Source organism: Bactrocera dorsalis, chromosome 2, assembly GCF_023373825.1.
Source record: "Bactrocera dorsalis isolate Fly_Bdor chromosome 2, ASM2337382v1, whole genome shotgun sequence".
Classification (NCBI taxonomy): Eukaryota; Metazoa; Arthropoda; class Insecta; order Diptera; family Tephritidae; genus Bactrocera; species Bactrocera dorsalis.
Genome location: NC_064304.1, coordinates 30198863 through 30223982, shown reverse-complemented (window position 1 = coordinate 30223982; position 25120 = coordinate 30198863). Strand labels below are relative to the sequence as shown.

Sequence of the window (25120 nt, the reverse complement as noted above, 5' to 3'; positions counted from 1 at the left end):
AGCTGTTCAAAAATAAGTGAAAATAAAGAAAAAATTACTATATTTTGAAATTCTTGTATGAAAAAGGGAAGAATGAAATGCAAGCCACCAATGAAATTTGTGAAGTTTACGGAGACGATGCTGCATCAAATCGTGTAGCACAACAATGGTTCGCTCGCTTCCATCCTGGAAATTTTGATGTGAAAGATACGCCTCGCTCTGATCGACCTATCATTGAAAAAGTCGATGAAATTATGGAAAAGATTGACCAGGACCGTCACATAAGCAGCCATGACATCGCTAAGGAACTTAACATTCATCATCAAACGGTTTTGAACCATTTAAAAAAGGCTGGCTACAAAAAGAAGCTCGATGTTTGGGTACCACATGAATTGTTGGTAAAAAATTTAATGGACCAAATTAACACCTGCGATTCTTTGCTGAAACGAAATGAAATTGAACCATTTCTAAAGCGAATGGTAACAGAAGATGAAAAGTGGACCAAATAAGACAACAATGTGCGAAAAATAATATGGTCCAAGCGTGGTGAAGCTCAACAAATGGTCACAAAGCCAGGATTAACGCCTCGAAAGGTTATGCTGAGTGTTTGGTGGGACTGGAAAGCCATCATCCACTATTAGCTGCTCCAACCTGGTCGAACGATTGATTCTACTTTTTACTGTCAACAACTGATGAGATTGAAGCAAGCAATCGAAAAAAACGGCCAGAACTGATCAACAGAAAACGCTTCGTCTTCCGACAGGACAACGCTAGACCACACATATCTTTTTGATGACTCAGCAAACACTGGGAGAGCTTGGCTGGGCAGTTTTAATGCATCCACCATATAGCCTTGACCTAGCACCATCGAACTACCATTTATTTCGGTTAATGCAGAACTCCCTTAATGAAGCAAAGTTGTCTTCAAAAGAAGCCTGTGAAAATTACTTGTCAGAGTTTTTCGCCGAGAAACCAGAAAAGTTTTACACTGATGGAATAATGTCTCTAGCAGAAAAATGGCAAACAGTGGTTGATCAAGATGCCACATATTTGTTTTATTTTGAACTTTAATAAATATAAAAAAAAAAATTAATATAAAAAAATAAGTTGAAGTTTGATTAGAAATATGAAAAGACTTTTTCGACTATACTTTCGTATACATACATAAGTATATAACATATTCTCTCATTACTGTCATTAATTTATAATAAATTAAGAATAAAGTAGCGGCAAATAAAAAATGATCACAATATTAATCCCTAATCACTTAGCTATCAATAAATTTGTATTATAATTACTATAAATACACTACTAAAAATGACTAATTTCTGATTTACAACTATAAAAATCAATTAAATTGAAAAATTAAAATTTATTTAATTAAAAACTGCTTTAAGTTTATATTTCATAATCCATGTAAGGGTATAAAATTTATATTAGAATTGGCATATTAGCGAATAGCAACCGACTGCTAAGGCGTTAGCTACCGACCCCTCCCGTTTTCTACACTATTTTGCCATGCTCGCCAGTTTCTTTTGATATTTTTGTTTTAGCTCACTCATTTGATGCCTTCGCCATTTGCAGATGATTTTTTCAATGATAGTACTGTTATGATTTGCATAAAACAACAAACAACACAAACAATTTGACTTTTGGTTCAAACATTTTACCTACATTTATGCATACTTTCATATATATATTTATTAGTATGAAGATTTCTACTCTAGAGCACATATGAACATAGAGAATAAAGTATTTAGAAGCATTTAATTGCGGCACATACCCGTAATCTCAATATGTTTTAAGCGTTCAGTGGTTCCGCAAACGCCACTCGCCGCCGAGCACAGGCCGCAGCACTTGCGCTGGCAGGCAGAAACACACACAGGAAGCACGCGTATGCGCCACTAGTGATAACGTCGAGCACTGCACGCCCTGGCCGGCACGCACAACTTGGCACTGCGGTCGCTGTGTATATTGGCGTACGCTGCTGCGTTGGGCTGCTCCCGAGCTGCCGTGTGTGCGCTATGATTGTGGGGCTCTGGTTGGAAGCACGTTTTCCGTATTCAATGGCGTTAAATATGCGAATTGCGAAACGGAAGCGTACGCACCGTTACTTTTTCACACACACGCCTCGCGCACCTGTGCCCTCTCTCGTGCACGTTTACGTTGTTCTTTCGTTTTTGGCAAAATTTTGTAATATTTTTATTCTATGTAAATATGGATTGCACACTGCTTAATTGTGTGAAACACTCGGCTAGCAATCAATCAACAACACTACTTTTCGGCACACAAACACACGCTTTGATTTTTTAAAACGAAAGAAAAAAGATTTCATTAAAAAAAACGCGTTTTATTACAGTTGCCTGCTTTTGAGGTTTATTTTGTTTGATTTTTTATGGGTTTTTCTTGTAATTTGTATTTGGTAAAAAATACTTTTTGCACTTTTGTCTTGCTCGGCGTTCGGTTAAAAAATTAAAACCTCACCTTCCAACTAAAATCAGTAACTGCGAGGCAAAATTCTTGTCGGTCCTGTCGATGCCTGCGAGTTGGAAATCATAGGCCATAGAGCTATCGCCACAAGGCGTTTCATCTGAGTCGGAGCGCGAATGCACGAAGTGGCAGCAAGTGAGAGCGTATGGCAAATGTGGCGTTTGTGGGGGAGGCGGAAAGTGTTCGAAAGGATGCTGTATGGAGCAGGTTCGTGTTTGGAGCTTGTTTTGTCACACAACATGTTCGAGGACACACAAATATATTTACGAGAGACTTTCCGAACATATGATTCGAACTTACATATATACATACAAACATATGGATATGTGTATATCCTTCCATCAAATAAAAATTATTTTTAATAAATTACGTAAAGCAAATATTTAATAAATATTCGTAGAAAAATTTTGGTTTAAAAATTTGATTTAATTTTAATTTGGGAATAAAAATGAAATTTTTAAATCGAAATATTGAAATATTGAAAATTTTATTCTTAATAAAAAACCTCATCTTGCACTAAAAATTGAGAAAATAGTAAATAGTTTTAATTTAAAAATTGGAGTAAAAAATAAAAATTAAAAATTTTGTACATAAAATTTTTTAAAAGAAATAAAGAAAATATTAATATGTTGCTAACAGAAACAATATAAATAAACATATGTAAATACGAAAAAAGGAGCTAAAGTGTGTTGATATTTTACAAAAACTAAGCTTTCTTTCTTCAAAAGATAACCAAAACACAAGATAAGATAAAACAAAAAAATCGAAATAAGAAGAAAAATAAATATTTTTAATAAAAGAATTAAAAAACATAGTTTTTGGGATTTACCGACAAAATGTGTTAATATATGGTAGTTTTATTCTTAACCTTAACTTTTATATAAAACATAAAAAAAATAATAATAATTAACAATTTACTATTTTATTGTTTTATATTTCAAAAACATGATTATTTTACTTCTTTCTGATTCAATTTACGTTAATAAAAAAAATTACCCCGTCATATACAGAAAATAGTTACATTAATACATAATATATGCATTGATGTATAAAATAAATCCATCACTTTTTAATTATTTGCATTTTTTTCCAATACGGCAAGAACTGGTAATTCTATTGCGCACTGCATACTCTTCTTCTTCTTCTCTGCCGGTGGCTAGCTATCAGCTGTTTGCTGTCAAATGCTCTTTGCTGAAAGCGCAAATTGTTATTTGAACGGGAAAGTGTTTGAAATTTGTTTAGATTTGCAATCTTTTCACTAACTCAATAAAATCAAAAGTTAAAAAAACTCCTACTTGATGACGGGGGATAGCGAAATGCGTAACGACAGCCCCGAAGGTCATGCGGACGACGGTGTTATTGATGTGGCGCACTATCGCAAGTTAGTTAAAATGTTCATCGACATGGTAAGGCAATGTAAAAAGTGAAAATATTAAATAAATTTAATAAATGTTTGCTACACTCATAGCGTCGTTATCAAACGGCACTGTTTTGGGCTGAAAAAGTTTGTGTACTAAGTCAAAATGATCCCAAAGATATTTATTGTCAAGCGCATTGCATGTTCCTTTTGAAAGAATACCATCGTGCGGCGCATCTTATACGTCGTTTCCAATTAGAAAAGTCACACATATCTAGTTATAATTTATTATTGGAAAGCTTGTATGAAGCAAAGGAACTGAATGAAGCAGTTAGTGTTATAAATAACATAGACATTGAGTTTTTGGCATCGTCATTGATAAGTCAACCACTAGACAGCGCTGCCGTAGACTGTCACTCCACATTAAATGCTGAGGAGGCGAATAAAAATGTATGTGAACTTTGATATACACTTTTTACTCTTTTTTCTGGTTATTAATTGCTTTTTATTTTAGGAAATTATGGCTTCAATCAGCTATATGAAAGGCAAAATTTACGAAGCTCTAGATAATCGCGGTTTGGCTATGGACTACTATGTGCAAGCGCTGCATAAGTCGGTGTATTGCTTTGAAGCGCTTGAAGCGTTAGTACAGCATGAAATGCTTATGGCTTGGGAAGGTAATACTTCATGTAATTTTATTGCAAGTTTATTATTAACATTTATAAACAAACTGATTTGTTTAGAAAAAGAATTGATGCAACATTTGCCACTTGCACAACACTCAAGTGAAACTGATGCAAAGTTTATCAAAAAATTGTATGAGTCAAAGCTAAAAAAATACTATGAATCTATCGATCCCGTAAGTACAAATGAAAGTTAATTATAACAATTTGAACTATATTCATTTTTAATAGGCCACAGGTGATCAGACAATTAAAGATTTAAGTGAGAAAATTAAGAAAACTTTATCTTCCGAGGCACAACTACATAAAAATATACTCTCTAAATATATGACTCCGCAAATTATGTCGCCAGCAAATAAGTATGCGTTTAAGTTATGAACAGAAGCTTTATAAAATTAATGCGTATTTTTTTTTATTAAAGAGTGCTTGCAGATCTCAAAAACAATCCATTCTCCCTACAAATCAGTCTCACTCGTGCATCATCGCTCATGAATGAATCCAATCGTTCACATGCCGAAACACCCGGTCGAGATCATACAAAAGAGGCTGATAATAAGAATATTCTACCACTTACTACTTGCCTAAGTCGTATACAAAAAAGCACGGATATGATGGCTGCTGAAGCCGAGAAATTATTCTATGATTGTGAATATAAAAAGAGTTATAAAATACTTCAAGAGTATGTATAAATTATATTTGAGAACTATGTCTTATGGTACATGTTAATTGTTTCGCCAGACTTTTAAAAGCGGATCCCTATCATAATGCAGGCTTAACACTACAAATTGGTTGCTTGGTCGAGTTTGGTGATTACAATAGTGAGTATTTTTTCGAAAAAAACTATAAATTCTTCAAAATTCTTTTATTTACATTTTTGTTGAATGTTTTTATTATAAAATACCAAATTCAGAGATTCCTAATACCACTTTTTTCCAGAACTTTTTTACGTCGCGCACAAATTAGTTGATCGGTATCCCGACAAAGCCATTTCGTGGTACGCTGTGGGTTGTTATTACGATTTGATTGGCAAGAGCGATCCGGCGCGTAGATATCTTTCTAAAGCAACCGCACTTGATCGTCTATATGGACCTGCATGGCTGGCTTACGGCCACTCCTTTGCCAAGGAGAATGAGCATGATCAGGTAAGCAGATTTTCTATTGATTCTACGTTATTTAAAATATTATTTAAATTTAATACCCAACAGGCAATGGCTGCTTATTTCAAAGCTACTCAACTCATGCGCGGTTGTCATCTGCCACTCCTCTACATTGGTGTTGAATGTGGACTGACGAAAAATCTCGAGCTGGCTGAGAAATTCTTCTATCAAGCCATGTCAATAGCTCCGCTAGATGTCTTTGTATTGCACGAGTTGGGCGTAATCAAATATGAATACGAATAGTAAGGCCATTTACATTAAATGCGTGGATTTTGAATAAATACGAAAATTTTTCTGTTTAATAGCTACAAGAGTGCTGAGGAAGTGTTTCTACGCACAGCTGAAATAGTTAGAGCGCGCGCTAAGGAAAATAAGGAGGAACTCTCGGCGCGTTGGGAACCACTCTTCAATAATTTAGGCCATTGCTGTCGCAAGCGCAAGAAGTACAAGGAGGCTTTAACTTATCATCAATATGTAATTATATGTAATTTTTATCAAAGCAAACTTATTCTTAATTTTATTTCTTTTTTAATACAGGCACTTTTACTCAAACCGCAAAGCCCGAATACTTATACAGCGATGGGCTTTGTTTATGCTCTAATGGGCAATCTCGAAGAGGCCATTATCTACTTTCACAAAAGTTTGGCAATTAATCGTGATTGCATTGTGACAACAACTATTTTAAAGACTTGCATTGAAGATGTAATGAATGATGAAGCGATTATTGAGGACATATGTGGTCGAGATTTTAGCGGTACTACCACATCATCGTCCTCATCTTCATCGAAGTCAGCATCAAAACGTTTGCCAACAATTGAAGAATCGCCGGCGAAATTTAATTGCATCAAATTGAAATTTGATGAGGAGGATAGCACAATAAATCCGCCAGACAAGTCTGATAGTAATGTTGTAATGGATATAAGTATGGATTTATAATCAATAAAAGTGTATTTATGTAGTGATTTAAAGGGATTGTGCATTATTGATGAGAACTGAAAGCGGTTATATATGCATGTAGATTATAGGTTGCATATATGTTGAGTGGTTTCTGAGTTATTGCATTATTCAAATCACTATTACCAACATCGTTATCGTTCATCGTATTCACTATTTAACAACTAAAACCATATCTAGTATTTTATGGACCGAGAATAATTAATTTATTTTAAATAAAATATTAAGTAGAATTTTCCTGTTTAAATCGTTCTAAATGTATACATATTTATATGTATTCTTATAACATTACCTATTTATGACCGGTGACCGCAGATTAAACGGGGCTAGTCTTTTATTTATTTACTCACCTTTTAAGGCGCTGAATTCATATTATGTCCGTTGCCACAGCCTTTTTACACATTTTTATTGCAAATTGTCTACTTTTTACTGATTTTGAAAACACGTATCGGAAACAGGAGCGAGAATTATAAGATTTTTTGCACGAACATTTCTCATTGCAGCCCGCACGTTCTATTGAACCACTTTCACATATTATTTAATTATAATATAACACTTCACTACCACATATTTTGCTTATTTTTGCCTTTAATAGGTTCACAGCACTACTATATTTTTGATTTTACACATTTTTATTGCAAATTTTCTATTTGTCACTGAATTTGCACACAAGAATCGGAAACAGCTGCAAGAATTTCGAAATGGCGGCGGAAACTGGAATATGCAGTTATGCCAGTCTTGCCAGTGTTCCGAAATGAAGCAAGCACATATTATTGTAATACTCTACCTCTAATACAATACCATAATTCGAAAATATTTACCGCGTTATCTTATTATAGAAATTAGCAAATAGAAGTCTAATTATTATTATATAAAAGCAGTACACAGACACTTTTTTTTATATTTCAAAAAAAAAAAAATTTTTTGATTTAATTGTTTTATTATTGAAATATTCAAACTCATTAAATAAACACTAAATTCTTTTTAATACTGCATTAATTTGGATTTCAATACCTTTTACTTTTTTTAATTAAATATTTTCTTAAATTTTTGTATAAATTTCTTGTATCGCATAATAATTTTCAAAATAATAAATTATATACTTACATATGTATTTTAAATGTTTAATTTCAGTTAAAATTTTTTTCACACTATATATTTTTTATAATATATGGTGTGCACCCTATATTAGCATTTCACCATTGGAAATGTAACTGTATTTTATTTCCAGTTTCCGTCGCCATTTCAATAGTCGTGCAATGCTTCCGACGTGTTTGAGATAATTTGTTGAAATTTGTAATTTTTACCATTAAAATCAGTACAAATACAGTGTTTTGTAGCAAGAAGTTAAAATATCTTTGTTTTCAGTGAAAATATATGCATAACCAGAGTAATTCATTGTTTATTGCGCGAGCAATTCGTGTTGTGAATATGAGTGCTCGGCGCAAGCACAGAGAAAAGTTTGTATTTGTGTTCTAATGTGTAAAAGTGTAATCATAATTTTAGATCCGTGGTATTTATTTCAATATGAGCACTAGAGAAGGTGAGTCGTCTTTAAATATAAGTACATACATAAACTATTAGTAAAAACATTGAATAAATAAAGCTCTGCTTGCAAACAAGCGCTGCCGTCAGCGCTGAATGGCTCTCATATACAATTGGCTTTGAAACTGCTTTTCCTGTTTACTAAACATTTTGAAGCTCAAGGTATGTTCAAATGTTAGTATGCGCCATTTTGAATTGCCCTGGAGTTTTGACCTTGTGCAATAATTGTGTTTAAAGCAATTTGAATAAACATTTTTTAGAAATTTCAAACAAAAAATTACAATTACAAAAAACATATTAATTTTTATAATAAAACATTTGTTGTTTGTTCTAACATGAGTATACGATAAAATTGTAAAGGGTGTGCAAAAGTTAACGCCAGATTTAATATTTTTTTTTTCAAATATTTCTTTACTTATTAGATCTGCTTTTTTTTTAAGTCTAACAATAAGTTATAATATCGTAAATCTATTTTTATACTAGACAAGCTCAAGTACGATAAGTTATTGAGCTCTTTTGGTGATGCGTTGCTTTTTGGTACGCAGGCGTATCTCGACTTCTTAGGTATGTTTGATAGCAGGACTGTACTAAATGTACTAAAGCATTAGGGTTTGGGTGATCTCGGAGTTTAGTCTTCTGTCTTTTACTACTTTCTTATCATAGATTTAAACAAAACCAAAAAAAAAAGCAAATCGGCAGCTAACAGTTTAGGAATAGTTAAAATGGAGCGTTGCAAAGTAGAACAACGTGTCTTCAGTATTGAACAATATTTCAGAAATATTGAAAACTTGACGGTCACAGTTCGAAATTTTTCTGCACAATATGGTCGGAATAGTGTTTTAACTTCGTCAACTGTGAATATTTATTGAAATGTTGGCAAATTTAAATCTCGCGTTAATTTTGCACACACTGAAGATTAACCTGTCAAGAACTAACTTTTCAAATTAAAATTATTTTTATTTTGTAATACCTAACACGAGATTAAAAAAAAAAATAGTCCCACATATATGTTTAAAAACTAAAAAGAAATTTAATTTCACATGCCGGGTTAAAAAAAAATTTAACTCAAAAACCGGGAAAAATTTAATTTTTAATTTTTAATCTCAGCTACTGAATTAAAAAACAAAAAGAGTTTTCTTTTCAAGTATATAATTAGGAAATAAAAAATAATTTATTTTAGAATTAATGTTTTTTCTTTAAATAAGATTTTAAATTTTTAATTCACACACCTCGGATTAAAAAAATCCAAATTTTGTATTTTGTTAGTTCGATCTTCTTCTTTATTGGCGTAAACATGTTCCTTTCCATCTTTATAATGCTGCGGAGGTCTTCCTCCTTCTTTGCTTCCCCTGGTGGGTCTATACTCTCAGAGCTGGAATGTTTTCATCCATTCGGACGACATGACATACATAGCTAGCATAGCCGCTGTCTATTAATTCGCTAAACTATGTCAATGCCGTCGTATATCTCGCACAGCTTGTCGTTCCGTCGACTACGGTATTTACCGTTGGCAATGCGCAAAGGACCATTAATCTTCCACAGAATCTTTCTCTCGAAAATTCGTAACACCGACTCATGAGATGCTCTCATTGTCCATTCCTCAGCATCATATAGCAAGACGGGGACGATGAGTGACTTGTAAATTTTGGTATTTGTTTATCGATAGAGGACTTTATTTTTCAATTGCCTACTCAGTCGGACTGCTTGTTAAGATCTTCGTAAGCGTGGGCGCAAAACAAGAAAATGTTGAGCAACTTCGATTTGATGCGGATTGTTGCTAGACGTTCACCCACCAGTGTGAATGATAGGACTCGGCGACGGAGTCTCTTTCCCACCACGAATCCCACACTAAATTTGTGCTCCTTTATATGTCTCAGTAGTTGTCCCGTTTATTGCACTTCTGGGACTAGCTTCTGGGACAGCGGCATCTTCCCCATAAGGGACTGCACATTCCAGGTGTATGTTCTTCAATCGTAATCCTCAATACCTTTGCGGTAGTCACCATCGAAAGGGGGTCTCGGATCCGAGTCTGTTTTGTTCTTTTAATAGAGGGTGCTTTTTTACGTGGCGGGTCGCAAACCCACCGCAAAACCCTAGGGATAGGTATTTCGTCTTCTCACTTTAGCTCACCTTAGCGTTGAATACGAAATAACAGTATGTTAATTCAGCTATAAGCAAGTCAAGTTGTCGCTTGTTGAACAATAAATACGATAAACCATAAAGTCAATAAAAGCGACATAATATTTGATATAAGGCGATATATGCCGATTTAATCGAATATCATTTACATTATTTTTTAACGGTTTCACTGAACAACTTAACGCTTTATAACTATATTTTACAACTAAATTACTGTGATAGCCTGATATAATTGATATGGGCTGTCCGCTTTCTCTCCACTGTAACACTACAATCCTCATCGTATGAGTTCGACCTTTCCGAAAACCAATAGTTGTGTTTGCAGCTGTTTGCTGTTGAGCGCTTTCAGAGAACAGGTGCTAAGGTCTAATAGAAAACTCTTAGCTGTCGGTTGTGATTGCAGCTTCTCTAGGTCCTCCCTCTAGCTTAGCTGTACAGATAGACAATCTTGGACGGCGGTGATCTCAGCTTTTACTGTAAATAACAGCGGCACCTTCCCAATTTATGAACCTTATTACATTTTTTATCGTCATCAAAACTGGTGTCTTTCATCTGAGGCTGTTGTTTATTTTTCGTTGGGTGTGATTTCCCAGAGGCGGGTCACAAACTCTGCTCAGAACCTCGCCAGGCGAGTAATATAAAGTTTTCTACACATTTATATAGCGAGCTGGTTGTTACAAGATTGACGTCCGCTCGCAGCCGGCACTGTAGTGAACAGACGCTGCAATTAAACTTCAGAGAACTATTAAACCGAATATGTCGAACCCCAGGCTTCACGTGGATTGGCTATCGCATCTTACACAAGGGTTACTCACGTTTCCAGAGTGCGCGGCGAGCCACAGGGTGACATGTCGGGCGAATAAGGCGGCTGTTGCAACACGGCGATCTATTTAGAGTCCAAATACTGGAACACGCTGATGGCGGTATGGCGCGGCGCGTTGTCGTGATGAAGGATACAGTTACGAGCGATGTCTGGGCGCACCCTGTTGACTCCTTTTCGCAATCTTTCGAGTACTTGGCCATAGTAGACTTGATTCACAGTTTTTCCCGGTGATTCCACAGCTATCAAAAAAGGCAATAATCATCGTTTTTACCTTCGACTTGCTCAGGCTAGCTTTTTTCGGGCGGGGGGCGCGCGGAAACAACCATTGTGAGCTTTGGCGTTTGGTTTCCGGGTCGTATTGGAAAACCCAGCTCTCATCGCCTGCAATAACTCGATCAAGCAGCGTGGGATCGTTTTCCACTTGTTCCAAACAGTCTTCTGCAACAGTCATTCGAAATGCTCTTGATTTTGTTTTTCCATTTTCGTGACGAGCACCACAAACACACGTCTACTCAACTTGACGCAGCAGGTGAACTAAACAAGCTAGAGCGATGGTACATATATCAATGGAGAGAGGAGGGATGCCCCAAAAAGAGAAAGGGAATTTCAAGGTCACAAGTTTACTACAAGCGCGGCAATACTATCAGTCTCAGTACTTAATTGTCAAACCTCGTATACATACTAACACAACCGCTAATAACATTAAAAAGAGCTTTCTTTATGAGTCTTGTGCCCTTGAACATTAATCTTACTCATCAAAATTGTATAATAACGATTATAGATATTTTAGTAACCTAAAACAAGCTTATTTTTAGTAAAATGCATAACGGAAATTTCTTGTTAATACGTTGCCTGCTTCTCATTACGCAATCCTGAATGAACACTGTTCTGGTTACTGCTTAGTTCATCATACTTACACACATATGTATATATCTTCTTAAAACATAAATACAGTTTAAAGAAATAACATATTTGTTTCACAGACTTTGTCATCGATTTCATCAAGTATTCTAGAAACTCATTGGATTTTCCAGAAAAACTCAAGTACGCATATTTTTTGATCGTTGAAAATTGTAAACGTTATTCTTTCATGTTTTACACCCAGCAATTAAATATTTGCTAATTTGAATTTAATAGATTACAGTTAGCTTATAAATATTTACATGCAATTAACTGTAGAGGACTCTTCAAACTTTATCACACAGGCCTAGTACTCGTAAGCAAATATGCTCGCTTTATGATACATACTACAAAACCACTGACCTATCACCAGCCTTTCCACCCTAAATCACAACTCATTGCCAAGTCAAAATATATAAATATGTATAAGCATAGTTTTTTTTTTTAATTTTTACCTCGCTTATCGGGCATTTGAAACGCCAAAGTCAAAGTCAACATCTTAAAAACATAAAAACCACATTAATATTGTCAAAAGTAGTGGTACTTATTTTCTTACCCCTACATATGTACATACATACATATATACATATTTGAACTAGGAGTATGAATGAGTTTATAGCCGTTGCCGGCAAAGAATAACCAAAATATTTGAATAACACTAACGACGGCGACGTTGAGCAAATAAGAATTCGTACAAGCGCTCGCCGGCTTTTTTTTCACGGCGAACAAGCGGCTGAGCCAACAAAGCCGCACCATGCGCGCCGAGAAGGTCTTAGGCGAAACGCCGATAAGCTTTCGAGTTGTTGTAGCCGAAAAAAGAAAGCTACTCGGCATAACGACTACCGTTACGGTTAAACGTAACTTACCGCACATTTGTTTATGCGAATTTATGATACATAAATTTATGGCCGATAAGAGTCGTGGCAGCGTAATTCTTAAACCAAAGTGAGTGTGGCTCGGGCTCGGAGTGGTAGCAACGTGTGGAAAAAATTCTGACAAACCGCCGGCTCATACATTCGTAGAGTATATAAACTAAAGCTCTGCAGTAGAAAGAGCACAGTTCGAAGGCATTGTTCTAAAGCGTAACATAAAGTTTAACCACAGCAATCAAAATTCCAAGCGGCCTCGAAAGATTTTAACCAAACTACAGTTAATTATTGAGTTCCTCACGTTCATACTCAACATCTTCCTTCAATACAATGGCAAAGCACCCTAAAACTTTACTATTCGCGCTTGCGCTTTTTTGCCATATAATGCTGCAGCTCCAAGCTTCTCCGTTGATTGGCAGCAGCACCTACTATGACGATGACGACGATGACACGGAGGTGTTGGAGATCGATTTGAATAGCATTGATGATCTCGTAAATGGTGGCGGTGAGGAGGGAACACAGGCGATTGACTTGAGCTTTTATGGCAATGCGCTTTACGGCATGCCCGATAATGAAGTGACAGCCCAGTTGGTGGCTAACTATACAGCCGAAGAGTCGGCGGTTAATCCAGAGGAGTTGGGTTCCTACCTGGAGGGCGACATCTTAGTGCCATTTGGAAGGGTGTCTGCCAGAAATGGCATTATTACGCTAAGTTCACGTTGGCCTAACGGTGTGGTGCCGTTCGAAATACGCGGTAACTTTAATGCACGCGACATGTCTACCATCGAGCATGCTATGGACGAGTATCATCGTCGCACCTGTATACGTTTTGTGCCACGTAGCCGTGAGAGTGATTACATTTCGATTGTGAGTGGCAATTCGGGTTGCTGGTCGTCGGTAGGACGTGTGGGCGGCAAACAAGAGGTGAATCTGCAATCGCCTGGTTGTCTCAGCAAGCCCGGCACCGCAATGCACGAACTGATGCATGCACTGGGTTTCCTACACGAACAGAATCGGCAGGAGCGTGACTCATATGTGGATATAATGATGGAGAATGTACAACCAAATGCAGTGTCGAATTTCGAAAAGGCTCAACATACCGTTGCTTATGGTGTACCTTACGATTATGGCAGTGTGATGCATTATTCGGCGAACGCTTTCTCGCGTAACGGTCGTCCGACAATCGTGGCTGTGGTGAGTATATGGTGAATATGTGTTTGAGAGGTGGAAGTTTTCAAGTATGATGTGGTGAAATTCAACGTTTGGGGTTTTCACAACATTTGATGGTGTCGGAGAAAGGGATTCATATAAGTGATTTTTTTATGCGTGAAGGTTCTTATTATTGGAAAAAAATTTTCAACTGAGTGAGGATTCAATGCGATTGACCCAACGAAAATTGGTTTGTCATCAAGGTCTTACTAGGAAAGTCATATGGCTTGGGTAACGTGAATAGTGTTAGTGCATTATACTGGGATTAAAGGGAAACGATTATATTGAAAGACAGCTTTGAAGGAATTTAACATAAATAACATACCTACATACTTGTATACGCTTGGGTGAAGTGTCTACTGCAGCCTGATAAAAAAAATGGATTAAATGAACTCAGTGCCGTAGAAAGAAACCCGGGGAACGGGCATGGTTATGGTGACATGTCGGGAGAAGAAATCTGTAAGAAAAGGTTGTAGAGGTCTGATCAGTAATATATATTTTGAGAATTTAATGAACTGTAATTATCGACGAATAATTTTGAAAACCTTTGAATTGCCTCGTTACCTTAACCGATCTCTAGAAAGACCTCCGAAAAACAGTTGCCAGTGGAAGGAGTAAAAACTCTCCGTTAGGAAGATTTAGGAAGAGTTTTCTTTACTATAGATGTTTACAGATTATTATCAAAGGACTAAACAAGACTTTGACTGATGACAAATTTGCGGCTTTCCAAAAAAATAGTTTTTTGTGAAAAAGTTTAAATTTCAGAGTGACTTAAAAAATCGAAATTATTATCAAAATTCTCATTCTTTCGATCGTTAACTGGCAAATATATCTAAGAAGTTCGTGCGTAAATTTCAAGCTGATTGCCAATGGACTAGCCGTTTTGGAGAAATTTTCCCCACCGTCTCTGAAAACGGCGTTTTTTAGAATATTTTCAACTATTTGTATGTTCGATATATGTTCCTTCAATATTTTAAATTTAATGCCTCAAAGGAGTTCTTATTTGTTGCCACATAAACACATTAAAATTTAATTAAGTTTTATAATTCCACCCCGTTGGGGGTTTACACATTTTTTCGACTTATTCAGCAAAAACAAAAATGATAAATATCTACTTAACACCATTTTATTAACAGTGACGTAAAGAGATAGTATATCTCAAGACTGATCACACCTACCGTATATACAGTCAGAAATGTAAATATAAACAGCGAGAGGCGTCAGAGCATTTTTGGCACTTGAACAAGGTTATTTATTATTTATAGTACGATTAGTTGAAAATTCCCAGCGTGTGAAGGTTCCCCACCATTTGGTTCAATAAACCGGCGTCTGTTGACTGTATCAAGAAAGTGCGCGTGCGACATGCGTGGCATCTGTTTTAGGCGACCTTAATACAAGTTTACAGAGAGGCATGTCATCTTACAGCATTGCTGATAAAGTATTTCCGCGTTGGCGTAACTGTTGTTCATATATCTGTTATACATTATATGTTTTACTCTACATTTTCTACACTGACACATTTATTTACTTACGTATTTCCCTCCCCCAAGCAACCGGGCGGCAGTCAACGTATGGGTCAACGTGAAGGATTCTCAACCTATGATATTGAAAAGTTGAATAAAATGTACAATTGTGATGGGCCAGCTATTGGCGGTGGAGTTGGTGCTGGTGGAAATGGCATGGGCGCCATTGCGCCAGCTCCAGCACCAGTTGCAGTGCCGGCACCAGCGCCTCAACCCGCGCTGCCAGCTCCTGTTGGCCAAGCAGGAAATGCAAACTTGATTGGCAGTTTTCTAGGTGGTCTTATTAGTGGTTTGGGACTGGGCGAAGAGATCAACAATGTTGATGTGACAACGGAGCCAACAAATGACATATAAAGGGAAACATTATGATGGATGACGGAAACACCCCAACGAAAGTATAAGTTCCTTGCAAGTAGCTCGATGATCATTACTCCACTCTAGTTTAAAAACTCGAATTTCAAATGCAGTATTATAATTTATTTTAAGAGCTTAAGAATAAAGCAAAAAAACAGATTTTTAATTATTTCTCTATTCATTGAGTTCACTGAACTATAGCTCGTCACTTTACCGATAAAAATATCGAAACGTTAAGACAATAAGACTTTACTCATAAATTTAAAATTCTTAATTTTTTAATAAAATGTATGTCGTCCCGCTCTAAAGTAATCACCTTTGCTAACAATACACTTCTGCCAACGTTTTTTCCAATCCTCGGAACAGTTGTTAATGTCAATTTCCGGAATAGCCGGCCCATAATTTCGGCCTCTTTTCACGAATAGCTTCGCGCAAACGACGTACAACGACGCAATACAAATAATATTCCTTTTTGACAGTTTGACCTGTCGTAAGGAATTCGGAGTACACCAAGCCTCTGCAATTGAGGAAAACTATCGACATAACTTTGATTTTTGACCTGCTTTGACGTGTTTCTTCGGTTTCGGCTCACACTTGCCACGATATTCGGCCGATTGATTGTCTGTTTCCGGACCGTAAGGATGGATCCAAGACTTATAACTACCGATAAGTCTTGATTCTATACTACGTTTCATGATATCCTTGTAGTTGGAAAGTATTGTTTCACAGACCTTAACGCGACACTGTTTTTCGCCATTCGCTTGGGAGTGGCTAGAAACGATTCTGCTCACGAAACAGCTCACGACTTCCGGCCTTAGACTAAGTATTCTCTGGGTAGCCATCAGCGAAGCGAGCTAAAGTGAGAAGGCGAATCATCCTTCCACAGGCTTGTGCGCTGGCTTTGGAACCCGCCACGTAAGAACATCCTCAATGAAAAGAAGAAGAGATCCTATTTACACTATATTAAAATACAAAAATGAAAACACCAATTTTCAAATAAGAATTTTCGAATTTTTAATAATTTTTCATTTGATTTATATTTTTAATTTTATAATTTTTTTTTAATTAATTTTTACCTTACTTAATTTTTATTATACGAATTTGTTTTTATGTTTTGCTTTTGACTACTTATAATAGTGTTTTTGTTTGAAATGTCAAAGAATTGTTATATCATTTTCCATATTTCGTTTTGCGGTCAGCATACGAGCTCGTGGAAAACGGCAGGAGCTTATGCTATGCAAGCGATATTGCATTTCGGGTTGTGTTATCTTATCATAAAGCTTGTGCTTAGCATTTTCTATCGACGAAATACCGACACTCTCCGTCTCATCGATGTTCAATGCATCCACCTCGGCGCACTCGGGACACTGTTGTGTAATGACAATGTCATTTAAGTTGGTTGAAAAATCACAGAATTTTTCGATATTCTTGATGAGATAGTCATTGGGGCGCTTCCTGGTATTTTTACGCTCCAACCTATAGACAGTGGCTAGCACACCAAAAATACGCTTCTCTACAAGCTTCAAGTGGTCGTGTAAATTTGTTAAATTGATCTCTCTATAATCGCCGATCTCTTTTTCTAACGATTGCCAATTGGTTTTTGAGTGATCGCGCACCAGCTTCAAACCCAAAAATAGTTTGTTCAAACGTTCGTCATTCACCGCGGAAGACTTACGCAATTCTTCGTTGTTCTTATGTTTTTCTTGCAATTGCGCCTCCAGCCTCTCAATTTGATCCACCTGATTTTGCATAGAATTGCGATTGTCCAGCTTAAGCATATCGATATCCGCATAAAGTCGATTGACTGCATTATTCAACAGCGTCATATGATAGCTCGTCTCATTGGCGTAATTGAAGTACGAGTAGTAGAGGCTTTCTTGTTCTTTGAATTTGGTAATAACAGTTTTGATATCTTTCTGTCCGGTATATTGAAAGATCTTATGTAATACATTCTTGTTGACAATCAGTTTCTTTTTCATACGTTCGCGCATATTACTACGTCTACGATACTCCTTCGGTTGCAAGTCAGCCAAACGTCGATGGAAAATTTTCGACTTGTAAAACTCCGTATCATTTACTGACTCCGTCTTATTGCGACTGATATCACGCATTTCCATACGCCGTTGTTCTAAGTCTCTACGCTGTCGCTTCTTGAAAATATCAAATCTCTCATAGAGATCTATGCTCGAGTCGAACTGATGCATAGCGTAACCAATTAAATCGGTCATATATTTCTTGTCACTATTGAGTTCGCGGATTAATTTGAAATAATGATCGTTGAAAGCTTTCCGCTCCAAAATCAGTTCGTGTAGTTCTTCGCGTAACTTCATATTTAGCGCCGTCATTTTGCACTCCTGATGTATGCCCACCTCCAATTGGTTCTCCTTCATTGCCAAGTGCTTGCGTGCCCTGTTTTTATCCTCTATTGCCCGTGTTGCAGGTATTGTGTGCCGATTTAGATCGTATATATGTCGTGATAGGCGTCCCAACTCACGCTGTATATTCAAAATGCTTGTTTTCATATTGTGTATATCCTCAGCTAGCTTCTCTTCACATGTGATGTGACACTTAATGGTTTTCAAATAACCCGCACTCTTTCTTTTATACTGCGTACCGATTGCTGTCCATACCTTCACCTTGATGTCAGCCTTTTCTTTGCGCAATTTGGTGGTGCCTTTCTTTAAATTGCCCTCCATGATTTGATTGCGTCGAAAGTTTTGCAGCCGCGCTGCTAGTACTCGTCGGTAGTCGCTTTGCCGTTTCGCGACTTCCTGCAGCTTGAGCATGTGATCCTTCAAAAAGGACGATTTCACATCGAGCGTCGTCATTGTAATGGTTAAATTAAATTTATTTTGGACCAAATATTAAATGAATTTGTGCAAAATGCTAGTTAATAAATTACATAAAAAATTAAAAAAAAAATTGTTCTGGAAAATTTTCCCAACCAGCCCAAATTTTCTAAATAAAATTCTCAAATTTATTGACAATACCAAACACTCATAAATGAAAAAAAAAAAATTGTGAGTAGGCAAAAAACTTAGTCACAATGCATTTCGACAGTAATTCACAATCAAATTTTGTTTTGAGTGTTTAAACTTTCAGATCCCGAAAAATATATACTATAAAAGTAGCACGATCGGATCCATCACTTCCCATGATTGTGCGCTGGATTTGCGACCCGTCACGTATAAAAACACCCCCAATGAAAAGGACACAACAGCTTCGGATGAGAGACCCCCAATTAATGATGACCACTGCAAACGTATTAAGAATTATGTTTTAAAGGCAGGTGCATGTTCGATCCCTTAATGGAGAAGATGCCGCTGTTCGGCCGGCTGTTGTCCTCGTAAGTCTATCTCAACGAACAAAACTCAAATTCTACAAATCATCCGCTCCAACTATATGGTGCAGATTCATTGGCAACGGCGAATACCGATGGGATGATGAACTGTACGAGATATAATTGACATTAGTTCAGTTCATTAAGAGACAATGGCTAGGTCATGTCACGACTCCAGCTCTGGTCCAAAGAGAGAAAATTATCATTGAAAGGCTTTCTCTGAATTTAATTGAGATAACTCACATATTGAGCGGGATGTGCGGTTCTTTTTAGGTATGCATAATGCTAAAGACAAACATATGATTTTCGCCGCTGTGATCGTCTTTTTTACGTCGTCAGGATTACAATTCTTACGCTTACCAGGAGCCATATCCTACATTAATAAGATCTTAATGAACTCAGAGATAATCCAGCAGAGCAAGAATTATTCTGCAGGTAATATGGAACACTAGTCTGTGAAACAATGATTTTGTACTACCACGATGTCATGAAACGTATCATTACTGACGATTAGTTTTGGATCTATGCTTGCAATTCGGGAACAGACGATCATTTAGCCGAATATCTTGGCAAAGGTGAGCCGAATACGAAAACTGCGTCAAAGCAGGTAAAAAATCAAGGTTATGTTGACGGTTTTCTTCGATTATCGAGTTGTAGTGCACTCCAAAATCCTTCCGAACTGCCAAAGAATACAGGATTTGTCCGGAAGGTAATAGGACTTAGTCGATTTAAAAAAATTTATTAAACCAATCGTTACAATTCTTTAAAAACTTTCAAAATAGGCTGCTTCTGCGTCGGTGCAGCGCGATTTCTAAGCACGAAAAGCGTTAAGGAAGTCACTCTCCAGAATAGCCTTGAGAGCCGAGGTGCATTCTGTTTGGATCCCGGCTGGCGGAATAACATCAGTCCTATTACTTTCCGGACAAACCCGGTACTATTTGAGTGTTATGCGTCATTTGCGCGAAGCTATTCGGTAAAAGAGGCCAGAGTTATCGATCGAGATCTCTTGGTTTTTGCACCACAATAGTACGCCGTCGCATACTGCGATTTGAAAGTAATAACTAACATAAACATATATTTTGGTTTGATCGTAAATGTGAACTTCGTCATTTTAAGAGTTTTCCTGCCTTAATGCAATTTATTATATAACAGGGAAATCTAGAAAAATCCTTCGCTTTATCTACTTGTACTTGAGTATTGTGATTTGTATGCAGCACCTTTGCTTTTTGCTAAAAAGAACTTTGAAGAATTTGAAAAAATATCATACCTTCATAGATGTCACCCATCAACTAATGAATAAATAAAACTACTTGTTTTTCTAAATAATCATATTTAGATTTTATTATAATAATAAACAAGCTATTTAGGAATTAACATGTTTTCCTACATACGAGCTTCTTAAATGCTTGCAATTGAATTCTCCATACTGGAGAAAGGAGCGCCTTGAAGTTTTAGGCATTACGTTTTGCGGCAAGTATGCGAGAATGCGGCAAACGACACTGACTAATGCTGTGCAAGCGATATTGCATCTCCGGTTGATTGATGCGCTCGTACAATTTCTTCAACACCGTATTCAAGCTCTGTATGCCCTCGCCACCATCGGTATCATCGACGTTGGTGGCGTCGGCCTCGCCACATTCCGGACACTGTTGGGTGAGCACGATCTCATCTAACGGTGTAACATTATCGCATAACTTTACAACATCCTTGACAATATATTGGCTCGTGTGCTTTTTAACACGACGCTCGCGCACATACTGTGCCACTGTTATGGAGTGTACGCGCTTCTCCAATACCTTCAAGAAGTGACGCATGTTGAAGAGATTGACTTTGGTGAAATCGCCCAGCAATGCTTCGAACGACTTGCAATCGGCACGTGATTGATCCTTAATTATTTGTATGCCCTGTAGCAGTTTCTCTAAACGCTCATCGTTTTGATCCCGCAATTCGCGTAGCTCGTCATTTTTCTTTTGCTTCTCTTTTAACTGGTTATCAAGCTCTTCAATGGTTTCTAGTTGATTCTGTAAGGTATTGTGATTCGTATGCTTCAGTTCGGAGATTTCATTAAACAATCGATTAACGGAATTATTTAGTAAAGTCATGTGATAGCTCATTTCATTGGCGTAATTGAAGTATGAATAGTAGAGGCTCTCTTGCTCCTGGAACTTGTTAATGACCATATCGACGTCGCTCGAATTGGTGTAATCTAAAATTTTCGTCAATATTGTATTGTACAAGTCGATACGCTTACGATGTTGTTGACGAAATTTTTCACGTCGGCGATATTCCTTCGGCTGCAAGTCTTCCATTATTCTCTCGTGCCCTTTACAATCCAAAAACTCAAATTTCGCATCATCGGCCGCTCTATTCCGCATGATCGACTGCATTTCGACCATTTTCAATTCACGATCCTTCGCATCTTTCTTATTCTGTATATTTATTTTCTCATAGGCGTGTATGCAATTTTCGAAAGTGCCCAACGCATATTCGATCAGATCGATTATATATTTTCTATCGCTATTCAATTTTTGCACCAGCTTCGTGTAGGCGTCATTGAAAGTCGTGCGATGTTGTAGCAACATTATCAAATTTTCGCGCAATTCGCTATTAATTGCCGTGAAAGCGCACTCGGTACGCACGCCCACTTCTAACTGATTCTCCAATATGTCCAGCTTCTTGCGCATGCGTGCCACATACGCTTGATGCTGTGAATCGGGCACTGTACGTCTATTCAGTACGTAGACCTGTTTGTTCACGCGACTAATTTCGCGTTGCAAATTCATTATAGATTCCTTATAATAACGTATGTCGTCGGCCAAGTGCTCCTGACATGACACGTGACATTGTATGTCCGATAGCGCACGATCGTTTTGGCGCCGATGCGTTTCGCCGCTAGCAACCCAAATCTGCGCACGCAATGTATCCTTTTCTAAATGCAATTGATCGATGGTGTTCTGGTAGCTCTGCAACATGATCGTCTCCTTGCGCGTGCTCAACTTCGTTGATAGTATCGTCTTATATTGACGCTGTCGCCGTGTGAGCTCCTTCTGCTTTTGCCAGTAATGCTCGAGGAAGGTCTTCTTGTTGAACTCTTGACTTGCAGCCTCCGCCATGTTGTTGCCGTTGTTGGTAGTATCGTTAGATAATTCCTAGCACTATGCTTAAAGCTTACAAAATTACTAGTTTTATGTAAAATATGCTAAAATATATATTCACGGTATGGTGTAAAAACTTGAATGTGTAAAAAAATAAAATGTGTATTTGAATAAATGCTACCGCTCGGTCCCGCCGCTATAAGCTGAATGAAATTTTTAGAAAATTTTATTGACAGCTTTTTGTAGTTATAGAAAACTGAGCTATCAAGTTATGTATGGGTTTTGAAAACGTCAGTAGGTAATTCAAAAATATCATAACTGTATAAAATTAATTCAGGCCATAATCAGAAATGTAACAGTGGCAATAGATTCCACATATGGAAAACAAAAGGTTCGAGGAATAAATAATTTAACCAAAACATCTTTTGTATACTAAAATATTCATTTTTATAACAGCTGCTTACCGGTTGGGCTGAAAAGTTCGTAGGCTGATTCATAGATGGAGTAACTATGTAGTACTAAATCCATATGATTTTTAGTCAGCCTCTACCTTTAGAAGATATATGTATGTACAAATTTGACAGCTGTTGAACTAATAGTTTAGGAGATATAGCATTTCGAGTGAAGCAACTGGTGTTGGTTTACGAAAAATGAATCAAATGAATTTCGCCGGTTAATAAAACATTGCTGTTTAGAGGCAAAAAATATTATTGAAGCCAAGATTTGGATCGATCAACATTATTTGGACTTTGCTCCAGGAAAATCAATCGTTGAAAAGTGGTTTGCTAAGTTTGAATGAGGCGAAATGAGTAGCGAGGACGATAAAAAAAGTGCCCAAAATCATTTTGTATGCTCTCAAAATGAAGTTGTTCGAGAGGTCTGAAACTCTAAAGACATCAAAGGAACGTATTGAATGTATTTATTGCCAATAAGAGCGAAAGCGCTGTGCAAAGTGAGTGCCACACAAGCTCACAATTCAATAAAATAACAACGAGTTGCTGATTCTGGGAAGTGTTTGAAGCTTTTTCATACTTTCACACCGGAGCCCAAAGGAGAGTCAGCCGAGCGGACACAACCGTCGACCGGCAAGCATATGGCATATAACGGGTGATTTTTTTGAGGTTAGGATTTTCATGCATTAGTATTTGACAGATCACGTGGGATTTCAGACATGGTGTCAAAGAGAAAGATGCTCAGTATGCTTTGACATTTCATCATGAATAGACTTACTAACGAGCAACGCTTGCAAATCATTGAATTTTATTACCAAAATCAGTGTTCGGTTCGAAATGTGTTTCGCGCTTTACGTCCGATGAGCGATGAGGCTCATTTCTGGTTGAATGGCTACGTAAATAAGCAAAATTGCCGCATTTGGGGTGAAGAGCAACCAGAAGCCGTTCGAGAACTGCCCATGCATCCCGAAAAATGCACTGTTTGGGGTGGTTTGTATGCTGGTGGAATCATTGGACCGTATTTTTTCAAAGATGCTGTTGAACGCAACGTTACGGTGAATGGCGATCGCTATCGTTCGATGCTAACAAACTTTTTGTTGCCAAAAATGGAAGAACTGAACTTGGTTGACATGTGGTTTCAACAAGATGGCGCTACATGCCACACAGCTCGCGATTCTATGGCCATTTTGAGGGAAAACTTCGGACAACAATTCATCTCAAGAAATGGACCCGTAAGTTGGCCACCAAGATCATGCGATTTAACGCCTTTAGACTATTTTTTGTGGGGCTACGTCAAGTCTAAAGTCTACAGAAATAAGCCAGCAACTATTCCAGCTTTGGAAGACAACATTTCCGAAGAAATTCGGGCTATTCCGGCCGAAATGCTCGAAAAAGTTGCCCAAAATTGGACTTTCCGAATGGACCACCTAAGATGCAGCCGCGGTCAACATTTAAATGAAATTATCTTCAAAAAGTAAATGTCATGAACCAATCTAACGTTTCAAATAAAGAACCGATGAGATTTTCCAAATTTTATGCGTTTTTTTTTTAAAAAAAAAGTTATCAAGCTCTTAAAAAATCACCCTTTACATTTTGGGATGCGCATGAAAGTTTAATTGACTGCCTTGAAAAAAGAAGGATCATCAACAGCGAATATTATATACTCTTACTGACGCGTTTGAAGGACGAAATCACCGAAAAATGGCTGCATCTGAAGAAAAACAAAGTGCTGTTTTACCAAGATAATTCACCGTGTCACAAATCAGCGAAAACTATGGCAAAATCCATGAATTGAGTTTCTTATTGCTTCAGCATCCACCGTATTGTTCTGATCTGAGCTTATGCCATGATTTCAGATACTTAAGAGAATGCCCGCTGGAAATAAATTTAGCAATAATGAAGAGGTAATCGCAGAAACTGGGGATAATTTAAAGGCTTAAGGCTAATGTACGAGTACATTATAAAAAAGGTATTAAACATTTTTTTATTGCTAAAATCGTTGTATCGCACACGAAGATAACTGAATAATAAAATGAAGTTTTATCAAAAAAGAAATATGTATATATATATTGCGTTTCGAAGTAAACAGGACTTAAAAAAACAGAACAAATGGTTTTGCGGTAAAATCATTTTATTTTATTCAAAATAGTCTCCTTCTGCTTCAATACAGCCTTTTGCACGGCCCAAAAGCATGTCGCACCAGTGTTTTAGCTCGTTGGCCGATGCAAGCCTTTTGAATAGCCTCTACGTC

The 25120-nt window shown here is 37.1% G+C and overlaps 5 protein-coding genes across 5 annotated transcripts in view; 2 read left to right on the top strand and 3 right to left on the bottom strand.

The window, feature by feature from the left end:
• LOC105231889 (uncharacterized) overlaps nucleotides 1–2653 on the bottom strand; it is a gene marked incomplete at its 3' end in the record, with an annotated part of 65573 nt that extends 62920 nt beyond the window's left edge. The window contains 1 exon segment of the mRNA XM_011213395.4: nucleotides 1763–2653.
• Nucleotides 2654–3616: 963 nt separating this feature from the next.
• Nucleotides 3617–6618, top strand: LOC105231890 (cell division cycle protein 16 homolog). Its single transcript, XM_011213396.4, has 11 exons — nucleotides 3617–3875; nucleotides 3938–4276; nucleotides 4341–4503; nucleotides 4570–4685; nucleotides 4741–4868; nucleotides 4931–5188; nucleotides 5248–5327; nucleotides 5446–5651; nucleotides 5715–5908; nucleotides 5972–6140; nucleotides 6204–6618. Exons 1-11 carry the CDS (start codon nucleotides 3768–3770, stop codon nucleotides 6600–6602), a joined length of 2160 nt encoding a protein of 719 aa, XP_011211698.1. The 5' UTR covers nucleotides 3617–3767; the 3' UTR covers nucleotides 6603–6618.
• A 6414-nt stretch (nucleotides 6619–13032) lies between these two features.
• LOC105231891 (hatching enzyme 1.2) lies at nucleotides 13033–16582 on the top strand. The gene is made up of 2 exons (XM_011213397.3): nucleotides 13033–14090; nucleotides 15656–16582. The coding sequence occupies exons 1-2, from the start codon at nucleotides 13227–13229 to the stop codon at nucleotides 15980–15982; spliced, it is 1191 nt and encodes a 396-aa protein (XP_011211699.2). The 5' UTR covers nucleotides 13033–13226; the 3' UTR covers nucleotides 15983–16582.
• Nucleotides 16583–16979: 397 nt separating this feature from the next.
• On the bottom strand, nucleotides 16980–18983 carry LOC105231945 (uncharacterized). Its single transcript, XM_011213471.3, has one exon. The coding sequence runs from the start codon at nucleotides 18808–18810 to the stop codon at nucleotides 17137–17139; it is 1674 nt and encodes a 557-aa protein (XP_011211773.2). The 5' UTR covers nucleotides 18811–18983; the 3' UTR covers nucleotides 16980–17136.
• A 1697-nt stretch (nucleotides 18984–20680) lies between these two features.
• Nucleotides 20681–22884, bottom strand: LOC105231892 (uncharacterized). The gene has a single exon (XM_011213398.3). The coding sequence runs from the start codon at nucleotides 22433–22435 to the stop codon at nucleotides 20774–20776; it is 1662 nt and encodes a 553-aa protein (XP_011211700.2). The 5' UTR covers nucleotides 22436–22884; the 3' UTR covers nucleotides 20681–20773.
• Between the last annotated feature and the right edge of the window lie 2236 nt (nucleotides 22885–25120).